This window comes from Aquarana catesbeiana, linkage group LG01, assembly GCF_042186555.1.
Source record: "Aquarana catesbeiana isolate 2022-GZ linkage group LG01, ASM4218655v1, whole genome shotgun sequence".
NCBI classification, from domain to species: domain Eukaryota; kingdom Metazoa; phylum Chordata; class Amphibia; order Anura; family Ranidae; genus Aquarana; species Aquarana catesbeiana.
The window spans coordinates 262,692,058-262,717,953 of record NC_133324.1 but is presented as its reverse complement, the minus strand read 5'-3'; the positions used below and the strand labels follow the sequence as shown (position 1 = coordinate 262,717,953).

The following is a 25,896-nucleotide window of genomic DNA, read 5'->3' as shown; positions in this document are numbered from 1 at the left end:
TCTGGACGTAATTTTGTTTATATTATCAGTAGATATTGCGGTGACTTTTATTCCACCTGTGTGGTCTTGTACCACATACGTGGGATCCTCTCTTTTTAATCTTTGTAATTTTCAATAAAGTTATTTGCCATTGACCTCATCACGTTGCAGCTTCTACCTCTGTTTGCTATCAGGTGGACCGCTATGGTCCCTCTTTTTTCTTTTTCTAGGCAGTGAAGGAAACAGAGGAAAGCATTCCCTATATACTGTATGTTGTGTATATTTACACACGGGAGGCTGTTTTTACAAAATGCTCAGGGACAGTGTCAGAGGGAACACAGACACCAAGTATTCCTTTCTCCCAGAAGAAATCATGCTTACTATAGAGCCCAGGTCAGCAACCCATGGACCACGATCTACCAGTCGATCGCATCCAGGTGACTGGTAGATTGGTCCTGGGCTTACCGACCTTCTGGCACAGATTGTGGATAAAGGCGGCGGCCAGCCACAAAACAAGAAAAGCAGGGCAGGAGGGAGCAGGTGGCCACGGGGGCATCAAGCCTGCCTCATGAGCCAATGCCTTGTCCATAGTTCCGGCTGCAATGTCGGGTGGAGTGATACCAATAGCAGTCCGCCTCTCATTCTTGGTAGCGGGATCCACAGCAGCTGGAAGTTCTGCAAGAAGTTAAGGTCATTGGGCATAATAGGGCACAGTAAAAGCTAAGTGGGCACAATAGCAGCTATATAGGCACAATAACATAAAGATGCTATTGAGCCCATAAAGATACTATTGAGCCCATACAGATGCACAATATCAGCTATATTGGCACAACATGGCATGTGTTCCACCTTGGGTAGGTAAAAGTGTGACTCAACCACAGGGTTTTGCCAACACCAGTCTCACGTACCACCGTCAAATGCAGCTAAGGGCTGTTTTACAGGTGGAACAGGCACCACTGTTCCTCTAAAAAGTGATCTAAGCATGTTTGACAGGTTGTGAAAAGGCTGATTCAATTGCCTAACCGCTACTGCAAATGAGCCCCGACATTGCTGGTGTGGTGTCACAGTATATCTCATTATAAGAAAAGTGAACTTTCCCTCTGAACACTCTCCCTCATGTTACCATAAAAAAAAAAAAATTCTAACCTGATAAATATATATGCCATCAATCAGTGCAATGGCTCATTTACATTTGAGGAGGAGGAAGTGGTAGGTTTTCTTCAACTGCAGTGGAGATTAGTAAGGTCACAACCCGATTTTGCTCTCTGGCAGGGGTGCCTGGATCATAAGGCTGGCTGAGCAGTATTAGAAATTGTTTGGCAGCTCTTGTATTTGTATGTGTACAATTGCTGGCCTGGCTGCTGTGAGTTATTGTGGGAACAATCCCTGATGCAGGTAATGCTGGAGGAAGATTAACTATTTGAGGTCCGGTTGGTGGTATGCTGATTTCCGTGGGACATGACCATGCATTGTTGGGCCTGCTATCTAAGGCCTTAACCTCTAGTAAGCAGGCTGAACTCTCACCCAGTGTACCTCCAGGATCTTTTTAACCTATACAAAGAAGGGAAAGGTGGCACACTACAAGCTTTAGATCGAGAAGAATCACTCACATTTGGCCACACACATTTTAGTCACACCCACCCTTTAGCCACGCCCACACATGCAAATTTTGTGGCGCATGCCACATCAGCACCCTCGCTTTTTCTTAAAGCACATGCACAGCACCCCCAAAAAATTTGGGCTGGAGCCACCCCTGGAACAGGGAGAGCAACCCCCTGAACTATTATGTTCCCCAGATTGTGAGAACTTAGAGGTCTTTGATAGAGCATAGCCAATGCCCAAACTTGACCCTTAAGAGTACTCAAGACCAAGTGCTCATCCAAGTATAATGATAAACCTTCCATGAGGTTGACTTCCTAGCCTTTAGACGTGTACAAAATATTGAGGCAGAAAGACCCTGGTTCCCCCAGGACCTGGGTCTTAACAGCCAAGACATCAAAGCCAGCAACTGTGAAGCAGGACAGTAGACTGACTCTTCAAACAGCAGGTTAGGTCAGAAAGTGCTCACAGAGGATGTAGGGAGTGGGAGGATGTCCAAGTACCAAGTTCTTCTGGGCCTTTTTGGTGACACCAAGATGACGGGCACATTCTCTACCTTAATTGTACAAAGCAGCCAAGGTAGAAAATGAACCAAAGGAAAGGGTTAGCTCAGATGAAAGTTATCCCACCAGTGCATCCACTGTGAAGGCCACAAACCTGTCAACCTTGAAGTGAGACACCCAGAGATCCATATCCAGTGTCCCTCAATGGTGACAGAAGTCACTAACACTTTAGGATGAAAAGACCACTCGCTTGCATCTAGGAGCGGTTGGTTGAGGAAGTCCGTCTTCCAATTGTCTACTTCAGGAATGTGAACTGCAGACAAGGTTGGGACATATGTTTCAGCCCATACCAGAATTAAATATGCCTCTGGAAGGGCCGTGTGGCTTCTGGGTGCTGCCCTGATAGTTGATGTAAGCCGATGTCCAACCAAAGCCTCGTTGGTAGTCCCTGAAGCTAGTTGATCCACCCCTAAGAGATGAATGGATCTTAATTCCAGAATGTTGATAGGAACCCCCTAAATGGCCAAGTCCCTTCGACCAAGTCCAACCTTAGGATGCTTTCTTATCCCAATAGACTGGCATCCATTGGATATTGCAATATCCTGGCTTTGAGACACAGATGCATGATCGGTCCAGAGACTGAGGTTGTTTATCCCAGTCAGCACCTTATACTGCAGATGCCTGGAGTAAAACTGGGCAAACATTACCACCACCACGAAGGAGGCCACCATTAGATCCAGTACTCTTATGCAAAAGTGTATCAACAGAAGGTCAATACCTTTTCCCAGGGAAGAAAAGCTTGTGCCTGTCCCCCAAAGAAGGACCCAGCTCTCCATGCCCTTTTGTGATAATCCTCTGCCCATTAATCATGAAAATGGGCAGCGTTGTTTATTAGGATGTACCTCCCCCCAACAAAATGTAATGGATTTCTCCTTTCAGATGACACCCCCTGGTAAAATTAGCCTTGGGCACATTGAGGAAGCTGGTGGGGCTGAGTTCTGGAGAAGTTAGGACCCTCATTGCACCTCAGCTGCTGATAAATGTATTCTGACAGCAGTGAGTGCTGCTGTCAGAATACATTATCCCAGTGGGGGGAATTCCTCCATGCACCATTTGTACCGATGGGAGATTGTGTTAAAATGAAAAATGGGCTAAATAATGAAAAAAAAAATTTTATAAATTACAATTACTGCCATTAATATGTTGCTGAAATGTATTTTTCTGTAACACACAAATGGATTGGTAAGGTTGAGATGTACTTGTGTGAACCATGGCAAGTTAGGTAAATAATTGATGTCTTTTACTTTACATGTAGATATGTAAATCAAGATTTTCAGTTTCATTGTTTCACTGAAATCTTGTCATTTGTAACTTATCACTCTGAATGCTGAATATTCCCAAGATCAATAACACTCATGCCAACAACTGTTCTCTCAAAATTTTCTACAAAATCAATTAATTTAATAACTTCCAGAGCCTAGCTACCACTATTGTTAGTGTGAAGTAATGTTTTGTATATGTCATAATTATAAATAAACAAATTTCCTTGGTACATTCTCTAGATCGCCACTATCTGAAAAATTACACAACCACATTCAACACAGCTAAAAATATATTTTGTTGGTTGCTTTAGGCCTTTACATGGAAAAGCTGTAGTTATAAAAGTCCCTACTCTGCTAAAAATAAGTTTTGCTATTGCATTTGACTTTTTGATCTTCTCAAGTATGATACATATTATTTGAAATATTTGTAAACCAGTGTACATGTTATACTAAATTAATATAATGTTATTTACAATTCCTAGCAAAAGCGACCCAAGCATCCTCTGTGTGAATACATAATTGAAACAATACATTTTTGTGATGTCCATAGATGCTAATTAACATTTGAGTAACTGAAAGGCGGATAAAGGGGAAACTTTGACACATATTGTATGGTCCTCACGCCTCCTTTAGCTTTTTCACGCAGGAAACATTTGTTTGACCAGGTGTTAGTTGAAAATACTTGTTTTATTTCTTTCACACTCACATTCTTTTTGTGTTTTTCACCTCTGATCTTTTCTAATATGGATATCAAATATAATTTTTAAGGGAGCTCTAAGAAGAACAAGTATGATAGCACTTCCTAAAGGGTTTTAATAGCAATGATCTAGAGATCTCACGTCTCATGTAGTGTGTCTTCAGTATTTCCTGAAGTATGTCCCCAGTCACCAATAACTTCTAAACCATGTATAGTCTGTGGCTATCCCTCATTGCATGTTCGCAATCTCTGACAGTTTTCTTTAACATTTTATTCACTAAATATTATGTTCAGCCACTTGTAGTTATCAGATACCGCAGCAGTCTAGGGCTGAATGGATCAAACAATGGAGTAGCTCAATCTGTGTTCTGAATCAGCCATGACTACCAGTTGTGCCCCATAGAGAGAAACTTGTAGTTGGAACTGATCCATAATACAAACATATTGAGCTATACCATTGTCTCCTCGTATATGTTGTTTAAATCTATTTCTAGAATAATGGCACCAGTGTGAGTGAGATGTTGGCATTGTGTTCCAGACAGGCACATCTACATTAACTGTACCTGAGAGCTTTGTATTTTTTCTCCATATGCATAGCTAAACCAATATAGAAGTTATGTTTCAGCTAAGATAAATACCTGGATTCATAAACACTTTGAGAATGCCTTCAATTCAAGACATGAGATGTTGGCTATTATTCTAATTTGTTAGTTTTGCTATGCTTTTCTGACATTTTCAAATGTTTAAACTAAATATTTAATTTATTTCTGAGAATGTTTTCTAGTAAATATACCAGCATAAATGTTCTGTGCTCAGCAAAGAATGAACGTTTCCCAGTGCAAAAAAGACCTATAATTGCCTAAAGATTCTTTAATGAAGTATAGGTAGTTATGAATTACTGAACTGGAAAATGTCTCAAAACAGAAACAAGGTATTGAGAAACTCTCTTGTATATCATTCAGAACTGCTACTGCAAGGATGATAAGAATAAACATTCAAAACATTTCCAATCTTTACTATTACACATAGCTCCAAATAACTTGTTATTGCGGCCATTAGACTTCTGGTTACACCACCCTCCACTAATAACTACAGTACCTTAATGTACTGTCCAAAAGCAAGAGTAAATATCCAACATCAACACAAAGAGAAATGCATGTAGCTTTGAATTGTTGTCTGTGTCCCTGTTGCAGGTTTACTCTTGCTTCAAACAAAAAATACAAAAAAACTGAAAAAAAAGTTTTGTCTGGATTTAACACCAGCCAGTATTACAAAAACTTGCACATACCCCATCCGATCCCATAATAGTAAAGATGTTTGCTCTCCTCTGATCCGAAGACCTTGATCACCATGCTGTAGAGATGCAATCCTTCCACCAGCATCCAGGCAAAGGCACTTAGAAAGAAGAAGTGTAGCAATATTGCTACAATTTTGCAAGGGAGCTGAAAAAAAACACAAGGAGTACACAGGTTAGAAGGGAAATCACATATCATAATTGCTTGTGAGTGAATTCATATTATCTTTATCTGGGTTTTATATACCAGTTTGGATAAACAGCCACATCTGTTCCCAAAAGTAGCTAAAGGTTACCTGCTAACTGCAAAATATTAATGCTTTCAGCTTTTATCAGATATGAATATATGTCAGGATTTTCAATAATAACAAAAGCTACTTTGACAGTTACTCTTGCTCAGAATATACATTTCCTGGACAAAGTGTGGATACAGAAATATTTAGGATACCTAAAATCAGAAACTAAATGCCATTGTTGCTAGTTCACTCTTTTAAATATAAACTATAATGGCTTGGCTCAGTTTAATTTTATTTATTTTTCTCCTTCTTTAAGCTGATGTTTTATATGTTTTTCTTTATTATTATTATTATATGTCTACATTCTATTTTTTGCAAATAAAACTTTAACACACTAAAAAATAGGAATCTAGACCAGTATAAGTAATTTAAGGACACAAAACTGGAGGCATGCTTTGCTTGCAATCTTAAACAGAGCTGCCCAATGAGGGATGAGTATCTTTTTTAACTCTTTCGCCTGTGTGCAGGATATTCAGCTGGAGCTATTGAGCTCTGTAAAGAATGGACTTTTTATTCAGGTGGTAAGAAGATAGTCGGAAACAATTTAAAAGGAACTTAAAGCTGTATTAGACCCAAAATCAAAAAATCAAATTCAAATGTGGTGGCTGCATTAGCTTGTTTCCCCTCGGTTTTTACCTTTTGATCTGATAAGTAGCACGCTCCTTGTATTAGAGTGTCTACATTCTGGATGAAGGAGCAACAGAGACAGTAGCATTGTCAGTCTTGGGAAGAGGGGAGTGTTAGAGATACTAGCACATTAACCACTTCAGTCCCGGAAGGATTTACCCCCTTCCTGACCAGAGCACTTTTGCGATACGGCACTGCGTCGCTTTAACTGACAATTGCGCGGTCATGTGACGTTGCACCCAAACAAAATTGACATCCTTTTTTTCCCACAAATAGAGCTTTCTTTTGGTAATATTTTATTTTTTGTGCTATAAACAAAAAAAGAGTGACAGTTTTGAAAAAAAAGCAATTTTTTAAAATTTTTGCTATAATAAATATACCTGGCCAATCCCCAGACGACGTCCTATCGTGACGAAACGCGTAGGGAGGAGCCTGCGACGGTGACATCATCACGTTCTCGGATGGGCTTTGAATACAGGAAGTGAATCGCGGTACACGGAGACGTCGCCGCTCTGCTTGATATTTTATATGCTGCATATCTCCTGCAATATTGTAAGTGTGATTCCTTCTTTTTACTGTTAAATCCTTTTTATCATACAATATTGCGCTATGGAAGTGTTCTCTTTTGTATTTCCGGTTTTGATGGATTGTTAGAACCACTGATCCTGAATTGTACCCCTGGTTTTGGGAGACCATAATCCCTATGCTGGGCGAGACTGCCGTAATAGCAGTCATCGCCGTTCGGTAAGCAGATTCTACTCACACACCTTTTGGTGGATCATTTATAGGCACCTTTGTCACATCTCTTCCTGGATGGGTGTTCTCTATTTATTTGTGGATACATCAAGAACTTTTGGACTTCTTTTTATATTTTTCACATGCACTTGTGATTTAAGTTTTTGTTCATCATTGATTGAATTGTTATATGTTTGCTCACTGATTGTTTTCATGTTACTTAGTGAGATCCATCTTTATTTTTATTTTTATTTTTATTTTCATATATTATATTAGCGCTGCACTTTGCTGTTTATTATAATAAATATCCCCAAAAAATATATAAAAAAAAACGAATAACTTTCTCACTTTAGGTCGATATGTACTCTTCTACATATTTTTGGTAAAAAAAAACGCAATAAGCATATATTGATTGGTTTGCGCAAAAGTTATAACGTCTACAAAATAGGGGATAGATTTATGGCATTTTTATTATTGAATTTTTATATTAGTAATGGCGGCGATCTGCGATTTTTATCGTGACTGTGACATTATGGCAGACACATCGGACACTTTTGACACTATTTTGGGACCATTGTCATTTATACAGCGATCAGTGCTATAAAAATGCATTGATTACTGTGTAAATGACACTGGCAGGGAAGGGGTTAAACACTAGGGGGGCGATCAAGGGGTTAACTGTGTCCTAGGGAGTGATTCTAACTGTAGGGGGGATTGCCTCACTACAACATGATAGAGATCACTGCTCCCGATGACAGGGAGCAGTAGTTCTCTGTCATGTTGCTAGACAGAACAGGGAAATGCCTTGTTTACATAGGCCACTCCCCGTTCTGCCACGCCGTGACACGATCGCAGGCTCTAGGTGAACATCAAGTCCGCAGGACCCGCGGGCACGGTCCTGGAGTACGCAGCGGGCGTGCTCGCCAATGATGCCATGATTTAAAGGGGATGTAGCTGTACGCACGTTAGCCCAGCCGTGCCATTGTGCAGAAGTATATCGCCATGTGAGGGTCGGCATGTGGTTATGATACACTAAACCAATTGAAGCCAAACTCCAACTAACATTTTTTAAGCAGTAACAGGAACAGTTTTGTTCCCTTTAGGAATTAAAGTTTTACATAAATGATTAAAAGCTGATAATTGTAAACACCGCGGTCAATGCTAAATGGTTTGTCCCTCTCAACTGCTACATCTGCATGATGGCTGGTTCTGTTGAAAAACAACGGACCTACTGGCTGGATCACCAGGTGAGAATAAAAGAAAGCCTAAAGAAAACAAACTAATGCAGCCATCACATCTAAGAATTGCTAAACTGCAAAATAATAAATGTTTGCTTTTGGGTTTAATAGCACTTTAGGTTCCAACCCTCAGCAGAGACCTATATGTAACTTTAGTCAGTATTACATGTATACAGTATATTAAGAAAAACAATTGATGATTTTAATAAGCAGGTGTCAAAGTCAATAATGCCCATTCCAGACTCCTGTCTTGGACTGGTCTGGGTTACATATACTAGTTACAGAACTCCACGAAATTGAAGGGGAATATCCTGGGTCATTGGCTGTGTAAAAGTGATGGTTTTCTTGATTTTCTGCAGTTTTCACAGCCATTGGGACTAGCAGTAGGTTATTATTTTCCACTCTCAACTGAAATTTACCAAAACATTTCATTTCTTGGTGGGAGTGTCTACTTTTGACATCACTACAATAAAGCACTATGAGCATCGTTACAGTCTAATGCTCCGTACACACGATTGGACATCGATCGGACATTCCGACAACAAAATCCATAGTTTTTTTTACGACGAATGTTGGCTCAAACTTGTCCTGCATACACATGGTCACACAAAGTTGGTCAGAAATTGCGAACGTCAAGAACGCGCTGACGTACAACACGTACAACGAGCCGAGAAAAATGAAGTTCAATAGCCAGTGCGGTTCTTCTGCTTGATTCCGAGCATGTGTGGAACTTTGTGCATCGGAATTGTGTACACACAATCGGAATTTATGCAAATGGATTTTGTTGTCGGAAAATTTGAGAACCAGATCTCAAAATTTGTGCAGCGGAAATTCCGATGGAAACTGTCCGATGGAGCCTACATTAACAAGCTCCGATTGCACATTTTACGTCGGAAAGTCCTACCGTGTGTACGGGGCATAAGAGAGGCAGGAGGAGATTAATGAGAGGGGAGTTGGGATCTGACCAAAAAATGGACAACCAGATAATTTTTGCATCTTGGCTTTAGAAATAGAGGTGAAGCATGTCTGTGGCCTAGCAGGAGTAGAAAACCTGTTACAGCATTTACTCCATATAATTTATCAAATTGAGTTTGAACATATTCCCTGGTGCCTAAGCTTTGACTTGAGGGCTGCATGAGGCCCATTCATACTTGTGGTGTAGCCCTTGGACCCAAGTGTCTGTAGTAGGAATGGAAGTATTAAATTGTAAAGGGGTAATAGCTGTGCTTTCTAATAGCCTCATGTAACATGCTTCCAGTCTCTCTCTCTTTGTCTTCTATAACAAATTTCCAACTGTACCTGTAACATTTCTACTGTTTTCAACCATCATCTCCTCTTGTATGTCTACAGTTTCTGACATTTTTCTCTAGCACTATATTTACTGAACATTATGCAGTCAGGGACTGTAATTGAAGCTTCTTATACTTTCTATCTTGAAAATGATTGCAGTACATATTAAAAACATTAAAAGCACATATATTGCAAACTTGCATGTTTTTGCAAGTTAAAACAGATATCTGTGTTTTTATGAGGAAATGGTATCTGACAAAAAAAGTGGTTAATGTGTATTGCTTTTATATCCTTGTACACAATCTTAGCTAACTGTATGACTCGTATTTTCTGTTTATTGAAGTTTTGCATATTAAAATCAGTTCCTGCCATTTCTAGATGCAATTATTGGGGTCTGGAATGTCAGTAATTGGTGTTAGAAAGGTTTCTTTTACATTATCAGTGACAAAGGAAAGTTATAAAAGCCAAGTACAGGATTAAATTACTTTTTTCACTTGCTTGGGTTTCACTTGTTACATTTTTTTTTTTGCTTTGATGTTTTTTACAAGCTTGGTTTACATGATCTTTTTGGTAGTGACAAAAATGGTAAGGGATTCAAAATTTACAGTATATAGAAACACAGCTCGCATATTTTTTTTAGCTTTAGCATCACAAGGAGGAATGTGAACAGAAGGCAAATTAGATACACAAATACCATGATTGGGGGGGGTTACACGTTCTTTAATCAGTTTTTACCAGGTGCATAAAGCTAATAGAAAATTTCAACCATATATTTTCTGATATACTGTATGTCCTTTAATTTTGTTTCTGTGAACTTATAGGGCTATCATAGTGGAATGATGCAAATAATGCATAGTTCAGAATTGAAAAGGATGCTACATCAGGTGAAAATCTCTGTGGGCAGGTACGTGTATACCTACAAAAGGGAACCAGGGTAGGCATATAGGGCTTCTCCATTACTGGAATGCCGCATACACACGGTTGGAATTTCCAACAACAAATGTTTGATGGGAGCTTGTTGTCGGAAATTACGACCGTGTGTAGGCTCCATCGGACATTTTCTGACGGAATTTCCGACAAACAAAACTTGAGATCTAGATCTCAAATTTTCCGACAACGAAATCCCTTGTCGTAAATTCCGATCGTGTGTACACAATTCCGACGCACAAAATTCCACGCATGCTCGGAATCAAGTAGAAGAGCCGCACTGGCTATTGAACTTCATTTTTCTCGGCTCGTCCTACGTGTTGTACGTCACCGCGTTCTTGACGTTCGGAATTTCTGACAATATTTGTGTTACCGTGTGTATGTAAGACAAGTTTGAGCCAACATCCGTCGGAAAAAAAACATGGATTTTGTTGTCGGAATGTGCGATCGTGTGTACACGGCAGAAGAGTTGTGCTGCAGGAGACAGCGGTGTGTGGACAAACACAGCAGCAGGGTGTCTGTGTGCTGGCCTTTCTGGCCATCATCTCAGTGGCTGGTGAAAGTCTGTGCAGAAGCAAATTGAGGAAATAAGTAGTACAAACAGCAAGGCAGCTGAGGCAATGCAGTCTGTGCAAAGACAGACTGTAGGTCTGGGTGGACCAAACTATGCTTAGCACCCTGTGTGATGCTGAACTTCTGTTTTGGAAATTCTCAATGTACATGCATTTTTCTTCTGAATAAGTGTGAGGACACAGGCTTAAACACAAGTTAGTGAGTGGATTCCTTGAAGCTCTACCCTCTTGAAACTAAATCTTTACATTAAGTAATAGGTTTTATTAACATTAAAAATATGTAAAAAAAAAAAAAGAAAAACAGAAATTCCTTTCCAATCTGATCCCCCTGAAAAAGTCAGCATGCATGAAAAACCAGTTGGGAGCAGAGCCTATCGTTGGAAGCTAATTTTGCTGTGTTTCTATCTGTGGATCCTCACATGAAAAATCTTTCTTGTGCTGACTTTTTCTAGGGGGATCCCCTTAGTGCTGTTGTTTTGATATATTTATATTTCTGAGGTTTGATTTTTATATAGCTGCTGATTATTATTAGACATGTGTGGTTCCTTTCATTCCGAATCAAAATTCAGACACATTTTTCATTATTCTGAAATTTGGCCAAAATTTAAATTTGATTCAAATTTGAAGACGAATTTGAATTTGAAATTGAATTAGAAACAAGAATAGAATAAAATAGAATAGAAAATAAAAGAATAGAAAATAATAGAAAAGAATAGAGTAAAACAGAATAGAAAATAAAAATATAGAATCAAACAGAATAAATAATAAAGGAATAGATTATAAAATAATAGAATAGAATAGAATAGAATTATATAGAATAGAAAAGAATAGAATACAAAAAATAATAGAATAGAAAATAAAATATAAAAAAATGAGTAAAACAGAATAGAACAGAAAATAAAAGAATAAAATAGAATAGACTAATGCTTAATTCTCTGACTTAACCTCCCTGGCGGTATGATTATTTCAAATTTTTGATGCTGAAAGCGGTACAATTATTTTGCATGGAAATTTGGCATTTTATATTGTAGGCCTGTAATTCTTAGGAATAACTCACTAAAATCTGTCCAAACAAGAATCTAGTAGACATCCCGGGTATGATAAAGTTTGAAACACGAAATCATAAATTATAATATATTAAATAACTATAAATAATTATACCAAATAATAATATAATAATAAAAATGATTCAATAATGTAATCAAATCAAAAACACTGAAATTTGCTCAGTTGCTGAATTGTCGCTGTCATTACTTTCAGTGTTTGATGACGGATCTCCCCACAAATCACTATCACTCAATTCTGCGAGTGATTCTAATTTATTATCGCTGTTTTCTAGCTGGTCTAAAACCACTTCGTATGTAAAGGGATGGTTTTGGTTGCTATTAACAATCTCCAGTTTTCAGGCAGAAAGAACAGTATTTATAATATAAAACTGCATGCAGGGCACTGGACAGACCACTAGGGACAAAAGGGAGGTGAAATAATTTCATACAGTAATGTAATCTGTAAGATTACAGTGTACTGTATGTATAATGTGTCTTTCACTTTTTGATTTTGGCGCCGTTCTCCGTCCCCGTGCCTCGCAGCGCTTGCAGGGAATGGAGATCAGCTCCGTGATGAATTGAGCGGAGGACGAGCCGCTCACACTGCGGGGAGACATCGTAGGATCCAGGGGACAAGGTAAGTAAGCTCTTCCTGGATCCTGCGATGAGATACAGAGTCTGGCTCAGGGTTACCGCTTTTGGTTCTGAAATTCCACCCCGAGCCAGACTCGGGAATACCGCCAGGGAGGTGAACTGTGCATTTTGTAAACAACTTGATTTTTTCTTATAATTTCTTCCGTATTATACTATACATACTGTATTATTTTCTGTTTGTGTTACAATAACCTACTTCAATAAAACCAATTGTGAAAAAAAGGATAGAAAAGAATAGAGGAAAACAGAACAGAACAGGATAGAAAATAAAAGAATAGAACAGAATAGAAAAGGAAATAAAGAATAGAAAAAAATAGATGAGATTAGAATAGAATAGTACATAAAAGAATATAATAGAAAATAATAGAACAGAAAAAACAAAATAATAGAATAAAATGAATGAATTTGAATAGAATAGTTTAGAATAAAATAGAAAAAAAAACAATAGAATAGAATAAAAAAAAGAATATAACGGTCTTCCGAAATTTGAATTTTGAATAGAATAAAATAATATAATATAATATAATATAGTTCAATAGAGTAGAGTAGAATAAAATAGAAAGAATATAACCATCACCTGAAATTCAAATTTCGAATAGAATCAATTCAAATTCAAATAGAATAGATTAGAATAGAAAATAAGAGAATAGAAAAGAATAGAATAAAAAAAACAATAGAATAGAATAGAATGGAATAAAATAATAGAAAATAGAAAAAAATATAACTGTCTTCGGATTTTGAAAAGAATAAATTGAATATTCGAATCGAATTTGAAAATGAATAAACAAACATAAATCTGAAAAACGTATTAAATGAATTTAGCTGTTTTAACTAAACTAAACGATTTAAATGTCAAATCGAAACTAAACAAAATTTTTTTTTGTTTTGCACATGTCTAATTATTATTGTTTTTACACTGTTACAATGGGGTGATTTTTTTATTTAGCATGGAAGGGTTTTTCTCATTTTAATATTAAAATTTACTCTACTATAGGATGTGAGTAAGGAACACATGAAGCAATAAAACTATGTGATCAATGCATATCTTATGCAAGTGAAAAATACAAGGTACAGGTAGGGAAGTTAAATGCCTTTAAATAGACAAAAGTGCCGCCACCAGGTTATGCATCATCTGTGGAAGAAAATACCCACTTACCTTTTTTTAAGAGATTGAAATTACCAATTGCCGACTACTATTGTGTGGGCAAAAGGTCACCACAACCTGTGCTCTGCTATATGAAATACTATTTTGAAATCTATTTATTTATTAATGACTATGTATGCTTTTTTAGTTCCTACAAATGTAAAAATCTATAATGCTATACTTAACACAGTCATATCCAAAAAGTTATTTCTTTGAAAGAACTCAAACATTTTCTGCCGCCCAAACTGTTTCATATGTCATTGCAAACATATACAAGGATTGAACAATATTTAAGTTTTCAGTTCCAAGGGAACAGCTTGACATGCCTACAGGAGCAAATCAAGTCAACCAGTTTATTTCTGAAATACAACTGTAAAAGGATTTACCATTTACATTGGCTGTAATTATATTTTAAAATATGAATCTGTCTTTCAATAAAATCTTTAAGAAAGTACCCATCACTTATTGAAGTGTGTCAGTTATTTACCATGCTTGCCAACAATTCTGCATTAAAGTTTGAAGAAAAACATTCCTGTCCCTAATCTATCCAAACTAGAAACACTCAAAGCCTATCTGGATGAGCCCAAATCTCTCATTTCAGTGAAAGCCGTCAGTTGCAGGTAGCTGAAACAATCCTGGGACATTGATAAAAAAAATGCAATTTGTAACCCAATAGCAGGTAACATTTGTAAATAATAGGACAGCTTACAGTAACATACTGTTCTCATTATTAGGGATTGCAAATCTGCCTGGGTTTAATTTATCAAATATTGCTTGAACTTCATGAAACTCAAACTAAGCAAAAAACCTTCTGAAGTTTATGGGGGTGCGAAACTTGATTCTAACTTCTGGTCATTTTCAAGGCTAATAGCCAAGCTATTGTCAAAGCATGTGTAGTGGTACCCCCGTAGGGGCTGCTGGTTTGTTCCTATACATTTGCCAACCACTCTGCTCCCGATCTCCCATCACCAAGCAAACAACGCAAAACAGTCAATGTTCAAGTTTTATTATTCTTTATTCGTGGGGACAGACTGGGGTTATTCATAGGTAGATATGAGATGCTCCGCCAAATCCCACTTTACGAGGGTGTCATCCATAGCCGTAGCTTTTGTTAATGGACTTCCCTTATACAGAACTCCCAAGATGAAAAGAAAGTCATTACTCTGAATAATTCCCTCTGCTTGACTGATAGAATTCCTTTGGAGTATTGCTGCCAAGTCACAGGCCTTCACCGCCTATTTCCATGACCCGCATGCTAATGCTCCTCAGTCCCTGGAAGTTACTGTTCTTATGGTTCCTGCACTTGTTTCTCTGAATCACACTGACCTGTTTTCCTCCATCGACAGTCTGTTTTCCTGGTCACAGAAAGTCTATCCTCCGATCTACTTCCTCCGTTTCTCTCCTACTTCCTCCACACTCGTCCGGCACATCTCCGCATGGGAATGCCCAGCACCATCCCCAGTGCTACATGCTGGCTCCGCTGCACTCCAGGTGTCCACCCCGGAGTCTCCTCGAGAGCATTACTCACGGCTCTCCTACTTCAGGGCCCCAGGCCCTCCGCCTCTTGTTTCTCTCTCTCCCGGGCCCCAGGCCCTCCTCTCTCTCTCCTGGGCCCCGGGCCCTCCTCTCCCTTGAGCATGTGACCCCACCTTATATGAGAGACCTCCTTTCAACCAAACAAATTAATGATTGGTCAGGACTCTGACATGAGTTTCCTGCCACTCAGATCTCAGCCCATCCTCTCCTTTCCAGAACAATTCACCATCAGGCAGAGGAGGTATCTCTGAGCCTAAGTGTAGGTGGCCACACCCCCTTCTATTCTGACGCTCCCACACCTAAATCAAAACAACCAGGCCTAGAAAAAGACCGTAGGCCTGGCCAAATTTACCTGCAACTAAATCCTATACTACCAAACCACACTATATCACCTACGCTAAAGTAGAGGGCGCTACACATGCATGGGGAGCTGGACACTGCCATGAGCGTCATTTAACAAAAGGCACATTTTTTTTTTTCAATGCAGTATTGCAGGAAATAGGTCCTTTTAATACTGTTTTAAGGGTGACACGGAAAGAGCATGCATGAGAGATGCCTTTAAGCTGTATATGGTGTTACAGAATAGTGCACTTTTGATGGACAGCATCAGCAATACCAGTGGCAGCCTGTCCATTAGGGGCACCCCCCCATCCATGCTTCCGGCCTCCTGATCTAAATGCAGGGCGCCGGATACATGGATTCTATTGGGGGATTTTTTTTTTAACCACGTGATTAAAGCCAGAGGCTCTAATAGGCTTCAAAAAAGGGTGCACCCTGAGCCCATCCAGTTGTGTGACAATACCGAATGAATATTCGCTACTGTCATACTGATTCTTCTCCCAGCCAATCAGGAAACAGGTTGTAAGACCCGTTTCCCAATTGGCCGAAAGGAGAAGCAATCCTATTGGCTTAGGAGGAAGAGGGAGGAGACGCATGGCCAGAGGAGACGCATGGCCGGAGGAGACACACGGAAAGCCCGACCGACTGACCCACCAGCCGCCACTGTGACTTCAGGGATGGCTCACCAACAGAGGCTCAGCTATCCAGCATCAAGCAACTCCCTGACTCGGACAGGGGAGGGAGGAGGAGGAGGGGAGATCGGAGTCATCCTGTGCAGGACATCTGCCTCCTAAGGTAAGGAGGCCTTCAGGTCTCCCACGAGGGGGTTGCGTGTTGCTGGTGTTCCCCACATTCATGTCCATCTCCTGGGGGGAATGGCCTCGCGTTGGTTTGACGCCCCCCCCCCCAAATTATTGAACACCAGCCGCCACTGAGCGATACCGTATTCTACCATTACATATTTTGTATTTTAATAATGACATTATTTTTTTTTAATTATTTTTAACTTGGCCTAAATACAACAGCAGCAGCCCATTCTGATTAATCTCAACTCAAAACAAAAGGCTTTTTTGTGACTGTGACTATATGAGAATTTAAGTAGGCAGCAAAGAGAAAGACACAGCAGGATTTATCAAGCAATAAAATGAGAGGGTTTTTTTGAGAGACAAGCCACACATATTATACAGTGGCTGGAGTGTATGTAAGCTGCCCTGGTAAGAGTGCAAAATAAGAAGGATAGAGGAAATGGGTTTTATGTTTAAAAAAAGAAATGAGAGTGTATTTTGAGACACAATAGCCAGATATACATTACAGTGGCTGTACAGTGCAGTTCCAGATGACAGCAGGCATCCACTTGGACTGGGTTGTAGCAATGTATTTATTAGTTCTTTTTAACTGTGCTATTTGTTATTTTATTTATGCATCAATGTATTTTTTATTTGTTTCTATATTTTTGGTATTGTGGTATATGGCCTGCACACAGCAAAGTTTAGGCACATCTGCAATTTTCCTGTTTTGCCAGCACCATTTTTGTCCTCTCAGATTTAAAGTGGAGTTCCAACCAAAAATACAACTTGGTCTTAAACAAAAAAAAACACCCCACCCCCTTGTTTTTGGATATATATTTTTTTTTTTCTATTTGTTTTGTACCTTTTGAAGTGTACAAATGTGTACTTCCACCCTAACGCCTCTGCCACAAGGTACGTCATTTCTGTATCTGGATCCCCTCCCCCCCCCCGCTGCCTTCTGAGGCCTGTGTGTGTCCCAGAAGATGACAGGGCCATTCAGAAAGCGCAGCTGAACTCGCGCATGCGCAGTGGGAAACCGCCTGTGAAGACTGAAGGCCTTGGGAGGCCGACATTGCGGGATCCCCGGGGAGGTAAGTGTCCTTATATTAAAAATCAGCAGCTACATTATTTGTAGCTGCTGATTTTGATTTTTTTTTTAGAGGCTGGAACTCTGGTTTAAGAAAGAATGAAAAAAGGTAAAAAAATAATTCTCCCGCCCCCAAAATCTCTAAGAGATCGCTTGTGGTGCTCTACTATTGTAGGCACCATTGGGTACAGGGGGCAGGTACCCCAAGTCAGAAATGACCACCTCACACATCATCACCAAATCCTCAAAGGCTCCTCTTTGGCCTGGGAGAACTTCTTCTCCCTATTCACTGGTAGCTACTTAGTTTCTGAAATCTGGCATATTTTTTTTTCATGAATTGAAAGGAAAGAATAGACCTTTGCTGGGAGTCATATTTTCCCTTAAGGGAAGGTAGATTGATTAGAGAATGGCTAAATAGATACTTGCAAAACAAAACAAGAGAAATTTCCTGCTCAACTTACCGACCAGTCTGCAAACAACCAAATTATTCTGTCTAACAGTATGCATTAAAAACAGGGGTTTAGTCTGCACACATTTGCAAATACATGTGTAAGCTACAGAGCCATATCGAGGCACCCCGGTATTTTATGTAGTCCTAACTCTAAATTTTGAGAGCCTCCATAACGGAAGCACATGCTGGGTGTCCAGTGCGCCCTTGTGCCTTTAAGGAGATGTGGAGCCCTTCCATGTGCTCCTTGCTGCAAAGGCCAGTTATGGGTGAGGGCAGAGGTCATTTGTTTGTACTGTAGAAATAAATAGATACTTGTTTAAATTTAAATTTGTATTCATTTATTTTTTTACTGGCATGATTACATATACAATGTTCATATTAAGGACATTTTAACTGCTGGCTTATATACTGGCCATTATTAGTATTCATTTATTATTATGATTATTACTGAAAATAATAGACGTATGGAGGAGGGCCTTTGGTTAAAAAAATAATTGTTTCAGGTCATAAAATATGCGAGATACACCACTGCCTACAATATTCTTTTATAATTAGGTAGGGAGTAGACCAGTGCCCATCTTAGACATTGCCAGGCCTAAAACATTTCTTAACCCAAATACAAAAATGTACTGCAGCTTGCCAGTCCTAAGATGAGATGGCTGCATATATTTTTTTGGGGGGTGTTATTTATTTTCACCTGTTAATCCTGCAAGTAACACACTTCTGGTGGCTGGGTCACTCTTCCAATGTTTCTATGGAGGCATATATAGTTTGTCACCCAGGCTAGACTTTTTCCATCTCTATTACATGGAGGAAATGCAGCCACCGCCAGCTAAGGTCTGGTAAACTGCAATATATTACATTTTTGTTCTTGGGTTTAGTTATCCTTTAAATTACGGTATCCTGCCTTTGATTAGCATGGTTGCATTGACAATGACATGTCCTGCAATAAGTGAGTATTGATCACAGACTGGCATGTTAGTAATTTTTTTTTTTAATCTGAAGCTGCTCCCTTCTGCTCTCCGAAATCTGTTTTAAAAATTGTATACATGGACTCAGTAAAGAAACCAAAGATTTTATACATAAACATGGATCAGATTTCAGTTTCCAGTTTCAGAGTGCCAGCAGTTTCCTGCTAACATGCATGGTGACATCTTCCAGGAGGAAACCTCTGGTGTTCCGCATATTTGGGAGAGAGATCGTGCTATTAATGGTTAGTGGATCATTCGCATGTTTAAAATGCAAGTTTGATTTGTTTGGTTTTAATCTTAACTCATTAGTGTTACAAGATCTCAGGTGTGACTGGGGAGCAGGTTTGTTAAATTTGGTGTTATCACTCTCTCACACTCTCATACTGGTCACTGGAAGTTCAACATGGCACCTCATGGCCAATGACTCTCTGAGGATCTGAAAAAAAGAATTGTTCCTTTACATAAAGATGGCCCAGGCTATAAGAAGAGTGCCAAGACCCTGAAACTGAGCTGCAGCATGGTTGCCAAGACCATAAAGCGGTTTAACAGGACAGGTTCCACTCAGAACAGGTCTTACCATGGTCGACCAAAGAAGTTGAGTGCACGTGCTCAGCGTCATATCCAGAAGTTGTCTTTGGGAAATAGAGTGCTGCCAGCATTGTTGCATAGGTTGAAGGGGTGGGGGGTCAGCCTGTCAGTGCTCGCCATACGCCACACACTGCATCAAATTGGTCTGCATGGCTGTCATCCCAGAAGGAAGCCTCTTCTAAAGATGATGCACAAGAAAGCCCACAAACAGTTTGCTGAAGACAAGCAGACTAAGGACATGGATTGCTGGAACCATGTCCTGTGGTCTGATGAAACCTAGCTTGCTTAGTGCATCCATGTGAGAGCTAACAAACTCATTGACTATTTATACACAGACACTAATTGTGATTTAAAAAGCCACAAATGTGGTAAATTAACCTTTAATTGCCATTTTAACCTTTGTGTGCCACCATCTGTGTCTGTACCAAGGCCAAACATTCCAGGGTGTGTAAACTTTTTATCAGGGCCATTTGGGTTATTTCTGTTATCATTATGATTTAAAAAGGATCCAAAAAAACTATGTGATAATAAATGGCTTCATGTGATTGCTATCCTTAAATAAAAGACAGTTTTTTGGCATGATCAGTCTAATTTTCAATATTAATGTCAAAATTTCACAGTTTCTGCCAAGGTATGCAAACTTTTGAGCACAACTGTATATATACGCTTACCGACTACTTTTTTTAGGTATACCTGTTCAATTGCTTGGTAACACAAATTGCTAATCAGCCAATCACATGGCAGCAACTCAATGCATTTAGGTATCTAGACATGGTGAAGCTGATTGGCTGAAGTTTAAACAGAGCTTCAGAATGGGGAAGAAAGGGGATTTAAGTGACTTTGAACATGGCATGGCATGGTTGTTGGTGCCAGATAGGCTGGTCTGAGTAATTCAAAAACTGCTGATCTACTGGGATTTTCATGCACAACCATCTCTATGGTTTACAGAGAATGGTCCAATAAAGAGAAAATATCAAGTGAGCAGCAGTTTTGTGGACGAAAAGGTCTTGTTGATGTCAGAGGTCAGAGGAGAATGAGCAGACTGGTTTGAGATGATAGAAAGGCAATAACAACTCAAATAACCACTGGATACAACCAAGGTATGCAGAATACCATCTCTGAACATCGAACACATCAAACCTAGAAGCAGATGGGCTACAGCAGCAGAAGAACACACCGGGTGCCACTCCTGTCAGCTAATAACAGGAAACTGAGGCTACAATTTGCACAGGCTCACCAAAATTCGAACAATAGAAGATTGGAAAAACCTTGCCTTGTCTAATGTGTCTCAATTTCAGCTGCGACATTCAGATGGTAGGGTCAGAATTTGGCATAAACAACATGAAAGCATGGATTCATCCTGCCTTGTATCAACGGTTCGGGCTGGTGGTGCAATGACGTGGGGGATATTTTCCTGGCACACTTTGGGCCCCTTAGTACAAATTGTGCATAATCTTAAACCCCATGGCCTACCTGAGTTTTGTTGCTGACCATGTTCATCTCTTTATGATTACAGTGTACCCATCTTCTGATTGCTACTTCCAGCAGGATAATGCACCATGTCACAAAGCTCAAATAATCTCAAATGCCGCGTACACACAGTCGGAATTGCGGCCCACAAAATACTGATGAGATTTTTTCGTCGGAAAATGCAACCGTGTGTATGCTCCATCGGTCTTTTGCTGGTGGAATTCCAGCCAGCAAAAGACTGAGAGCATGCTCTCAATTTTTTGGTCGGGAAAAGATTCTATCCGAAAATGCGATCGTCTGTGGCAATTCCAATGCGCAAAATCCCTACGCATGCTCAGAAACAATTTGATGCATGCTCGGAAGCATTAAACGTCATTTTCTCGGCTCGTCGTAGTGTTGTACATCACCGTGTTCTTGACGGTCGTAATTTCAGCGAACGTGTGTGTGACCGTGTGTATGCAAGGCAAACTTGAGCAGAATCCCGTCGGAAAAGCCGTCATATCTTTTTCCGACGAGAAGACCGATTGTGTGTACGCGGCAAAACTGGTTTCTTGAACTTGACAATGTGTTCATTGTACTGTACACCTTGTTGAATCTAAATGATAAATTAACATTGAGAATTCTTTGACAGTTTCGGGCAGCAGCTATTTTGGGTGTATATAATTATTTTATGTGTGCAAAGTAAGGGGACATTTACTTGTTAAGCCGCCCCTATTTCTCCTTTGAACCCGGGTTGGACCTTTGGGTGTATGGATAGAACTTTAATTCTCTCTCTGTATGGGCTCTTTCACACGGACGTTCCGTTTTTTATGTCCGTTCAGTTAAGTTCAGTTTTTTTTTTTTGGGTTGAAAAACGGATGCGGATGTCAATTCTGACATCCGTTTTCATGTCCGCGAACGTCCGTTTTAGGTCCGCTAACGTCCGTTTTACATCCGTTTTACATCCGCAGACATCCGTTTTTTTTAATGGACTTCCGTTTTTCATTGCTTTTTCTTCAGTTTCTCATCCGTTTTTGATCCTTTTTTTTATCTAATCTCCCATGAGACTTCACTCTTCCCCAGCATGCATTATGTTTCCCATGCTGCTTTGTGGTCCCAGTGATATTGTGCAGACATTATTTTGTCTCGTTACCTGTCTCTGTGTGTTTGTAGTATTTTTAGCTATGTTTTCTACCCAATTTTGGGACGACGTGACATGTGTTGTCCTTATGGAGTATGTGAGGAGAGTGGAGAGTCGGAGGAGGAGAAGATTGCAGCTAAAACGTCGCACCTATTGGACACATCCCATGCTGCTGAAGAGGCCCTATGAGGGTTTTGTTGCTCTGCATTATGGCGATTTGCGAAGATACCCAACAAAATTCTTCAATTTTACCAGGATGACTATACCCACGTTTGATTTCGTCCTAGATAAACTTCAACCGTGTCTGCATCGTTTGGACACTAACATGAGACGCTGCGTGCCCCCCCAGGAACGTCTCCTACTTACTCTCAGGTACACCAGGCTTATGCTGTTGTTTATTTTAGATTATGAGCCCCCCTACTCCCCTGAGCCAATACTCAATTAGTACATAACTCCCCCCCCCTCCCCCCGACCCCTCTCAACTGCCACCTAACCACCCCTTAAAGTTGAATACCACCCTATTAAAAGCCATTGGCTACAAAAGGTGTAGCTGCTGACTTTGAATAAACAGCCACTTACCTATCCCACAGTCTAGCGATGCGTCTGCCCGACAACTCGCTCCTCTCCCACTTCTCTGGTATTGGATGTATAGAGCTCATGCACATATACTATTGTGTACAGTGTAGTCTAATATTCGTTTATATTCATCTTAGGTTTCTTGCCACGGGTCAAACCTTCACTAGTTTGAACCACTATTTTCTGCTGGGTATATCAACAATATCAGATATTGTACATGACACCTGCAAGGCTATATGGGAGGAGCTAAGTCCGCTTGTGATGCCAGTTCCTGACGTACAAATGTGGTCAAAAATCGCAGATGGATTCCTAAAGAACACGCAATTCCCAAACTGCTTTGGAGCCTTGGATGGCAAACACATTCGGATTACAATGCCTCCTGGATCTGGTTCCAGCTATTACAACTACAAAAAATATTTTTCCGTGGTTCTGATGGCAATATGTGATAGCAACTTTAAATTTGTCACTCTGGATATTGGTGCATATGGCAGCACTGCTGACTCCAGAGTGTTTAGGGCATCCAGAATGGGGAGAAGGCTTCTAGAGGGCAGGATGAATTTACCACCTGACAAACCACTTCCAGGAACATCTGGACCTGATATGCCTCATGTCCTCGTGGCTGATGAGGCTTTTGCGCTCTCAAAGCACATTTTAAGGCCATATGCAAAACATAATTTAAACAACAAAAAGAGAATCTTCAACTACCGACTTAGTAGAGCAAGGAGGTACATCGAATGCACATTTGGCATACTAAGTAGCAAATGGCGCATATTTCACAGTGCCATGCAACTGAAACTGACCAATGCTGAAGGTGTTATTCAAGCATGCTGTGTGCTGCACAACCTAATTCGTGAGAAGGAAGGCATCAGCATGGAAGATGAAGATGAAATCCATTTGCCCTCTGTCAATCAGCGTGACCAGTTTGCAGACCATTTTATGTCCCCGGTTGGAGAGGTTCCATGGCAGTATAATCGTGTTTAAGCAGTGCCAACATTGCTCTTCTTTGCCTATGTAATCTATCATCTTTTTTATTTTTAAATATTATGTAGTGTATAGAGAGTACAAAAATAAAATGCAGTTTTCCATGCAGTCAAATAGTTTTATTCGTGTCATATAAACTTATTGACCACAGTACAGATAACTCCAAATATATATATATAAAAATATATATCGTATAACCAGAATACAATAACAAACATATTTTTAAGAATATTACCAAAAAAGTGAGTAAACTGAAAATAAGACCTACAAGGACTTAAACTAGGGCATATTTGGGGGGTAGGGCTTATATTACAGCCATCACCAACAAGCACGCTAGGTCTTATTTTCGGGTGAACAGGGTATTACCCCACAAGTACAAAAAAGGACCAATTTACAGATCCTGGTAATAAGGCGCAACTTGAGGTGGGGTCACTGCATTGTGTGCACCGGTAGTTGGTTGATGGGGGGTAGGGTATTGATGATGGTACATCTGTGAAGTTAAATTTAGAGGAGCAGGGTCCAAGGCATAGGGGTGTTGGTAGGGGCGTTGTTGCTCATTTATGAGCGGCGGCATAGGGTCACCAGCAATTGCAGCCCTTACACACACCCCAGTAAAATTAAAAAGTGACATATGAACCTCCATTTTTCTGTGCATGGGGAGCTGTGCCAGTTGGTGGTACAGACTTCTCAGGTACACTGCATCCTGATTTGCAGGGTCAGAAAAAGGATCTCTTGATTCAGCTCTCCTCCTTTCCCTCATGTCTTCCATGAATTGTATCATCGCACCCTCTATATCTGGCCTGGATTGCCCTCCGCGTTGCCGACTTGTTGTGGCACGTACAGAACGATTCTGTTGAGGGAGAAATTTTTTACAACATTTATCAATGTAAACATTTTAGAATGTGTCATATTGCATGGGATTCTTACAGGCACACGTTGTCTTTCTTGTCTTTCCTGGTCAGTTCTACATGCAGGGGGCTGAGTTGATGTTTCAGATGAAAGCAATTGTTCGGCACCATGCTCTGATGTTATTGGGTCTTGTACACTTTCGGGTGTTTGGATTACAGTTCCTGATTCAGAATTCCCCTCCTCCTCTTCCGTTTCTGAAATGTTGGTGCTTGTACTGTAAAGATATTTTGATTGATCGATTAAAGGACAGCACTGTAGATTTATTACAATACATAATCCATGTGTTCTAAATGGGTCTATGATTTGAGTCGACTAACAACTTAAGCCCAGGACCATTTGGTTGGCCACAGACCATAGCACTTTTTTGCGATTCGGCACTGCGTCACTTACAGACAGTTGCGCGGTCGTGCAACGTATTTTTTTCCCCATAAATAGAGATTTCTTTTGCTGTGATTTGATCACCTCTGCGGTTTTTAGTTTTGCGCTATAAACAATTATAGAGCAAGAATTTTGAAATAAAAAAGCAAGATTTTGTTCTTATTGCAATATAAATTATACCCACAAAATATACAGCAATCAGTGCGATTTAAAATGCATTGATTACTGTGTAAATGTGACTGGCAGTGAAGGGGTTGACCAGGAGGGGGCACTGCAGTGTGTCCTAGGGATGTGTTCTAACTTTAGGGGGGGGATGGGCTACGTGTGTCACGACACTGATCACAGCTCCCGATTACAGGGAGTGGTGATCAGTGTCACTAGGCAGAACGGGGAAATGCTTGTTTACATCAGCATTTTTCCCGTTCTTCCTCACCGTGAGACGATCGCGGGTATCCCCACGGACATCGAGTCAGCGCGACCCGCAATCACACTCATGGATTTCGTTGCAGAGTCGCGCGCGCAACCACACGGCGGCAAATTGAAATGGAGGTACCTGTATGCGCATTTGCCTGTACGTGACATTCTGCCAATGTCAATGTTCGTGCAGCGGTTGGCGATTTTGGGGTGCAAGAACTATTTACTTATGTACTTACGATCTTAAGTCCATTACACTTCTTAAAAACCCCAACATTTCGAAAAATGGGCTTCTTCTTTTTTGGGATGTTCCGGCACCACTTCTACTCTGCTCTGCTTCTTCGTTTAATTCTCTTCTAAAACGA

General features: G+C 40.1%; 1 protein-coding gene across 1 annotated transcript in view; it reads right to left on the bottom strand.

The window, feature by feature from the left end:
• Window positions 1-25,896, bottom strand: part of ADGRD1 (adhesion G protein-coupled receptor D1) — a 921,219-nt gene that overhangs the window by 288,438 nt on the left and 606,885 nt on the right. The window contains exon 18 of the mRNA XM_073628314.1: window positions 5,389-5,542. Coding sequence (XP_073484415.1) covers window positions 5,389-5,542 — 154 coding nt within the window. The remainder of the gene's footprint in view (window positions 1-5,388; window positions 5,543-25,896) is intronic.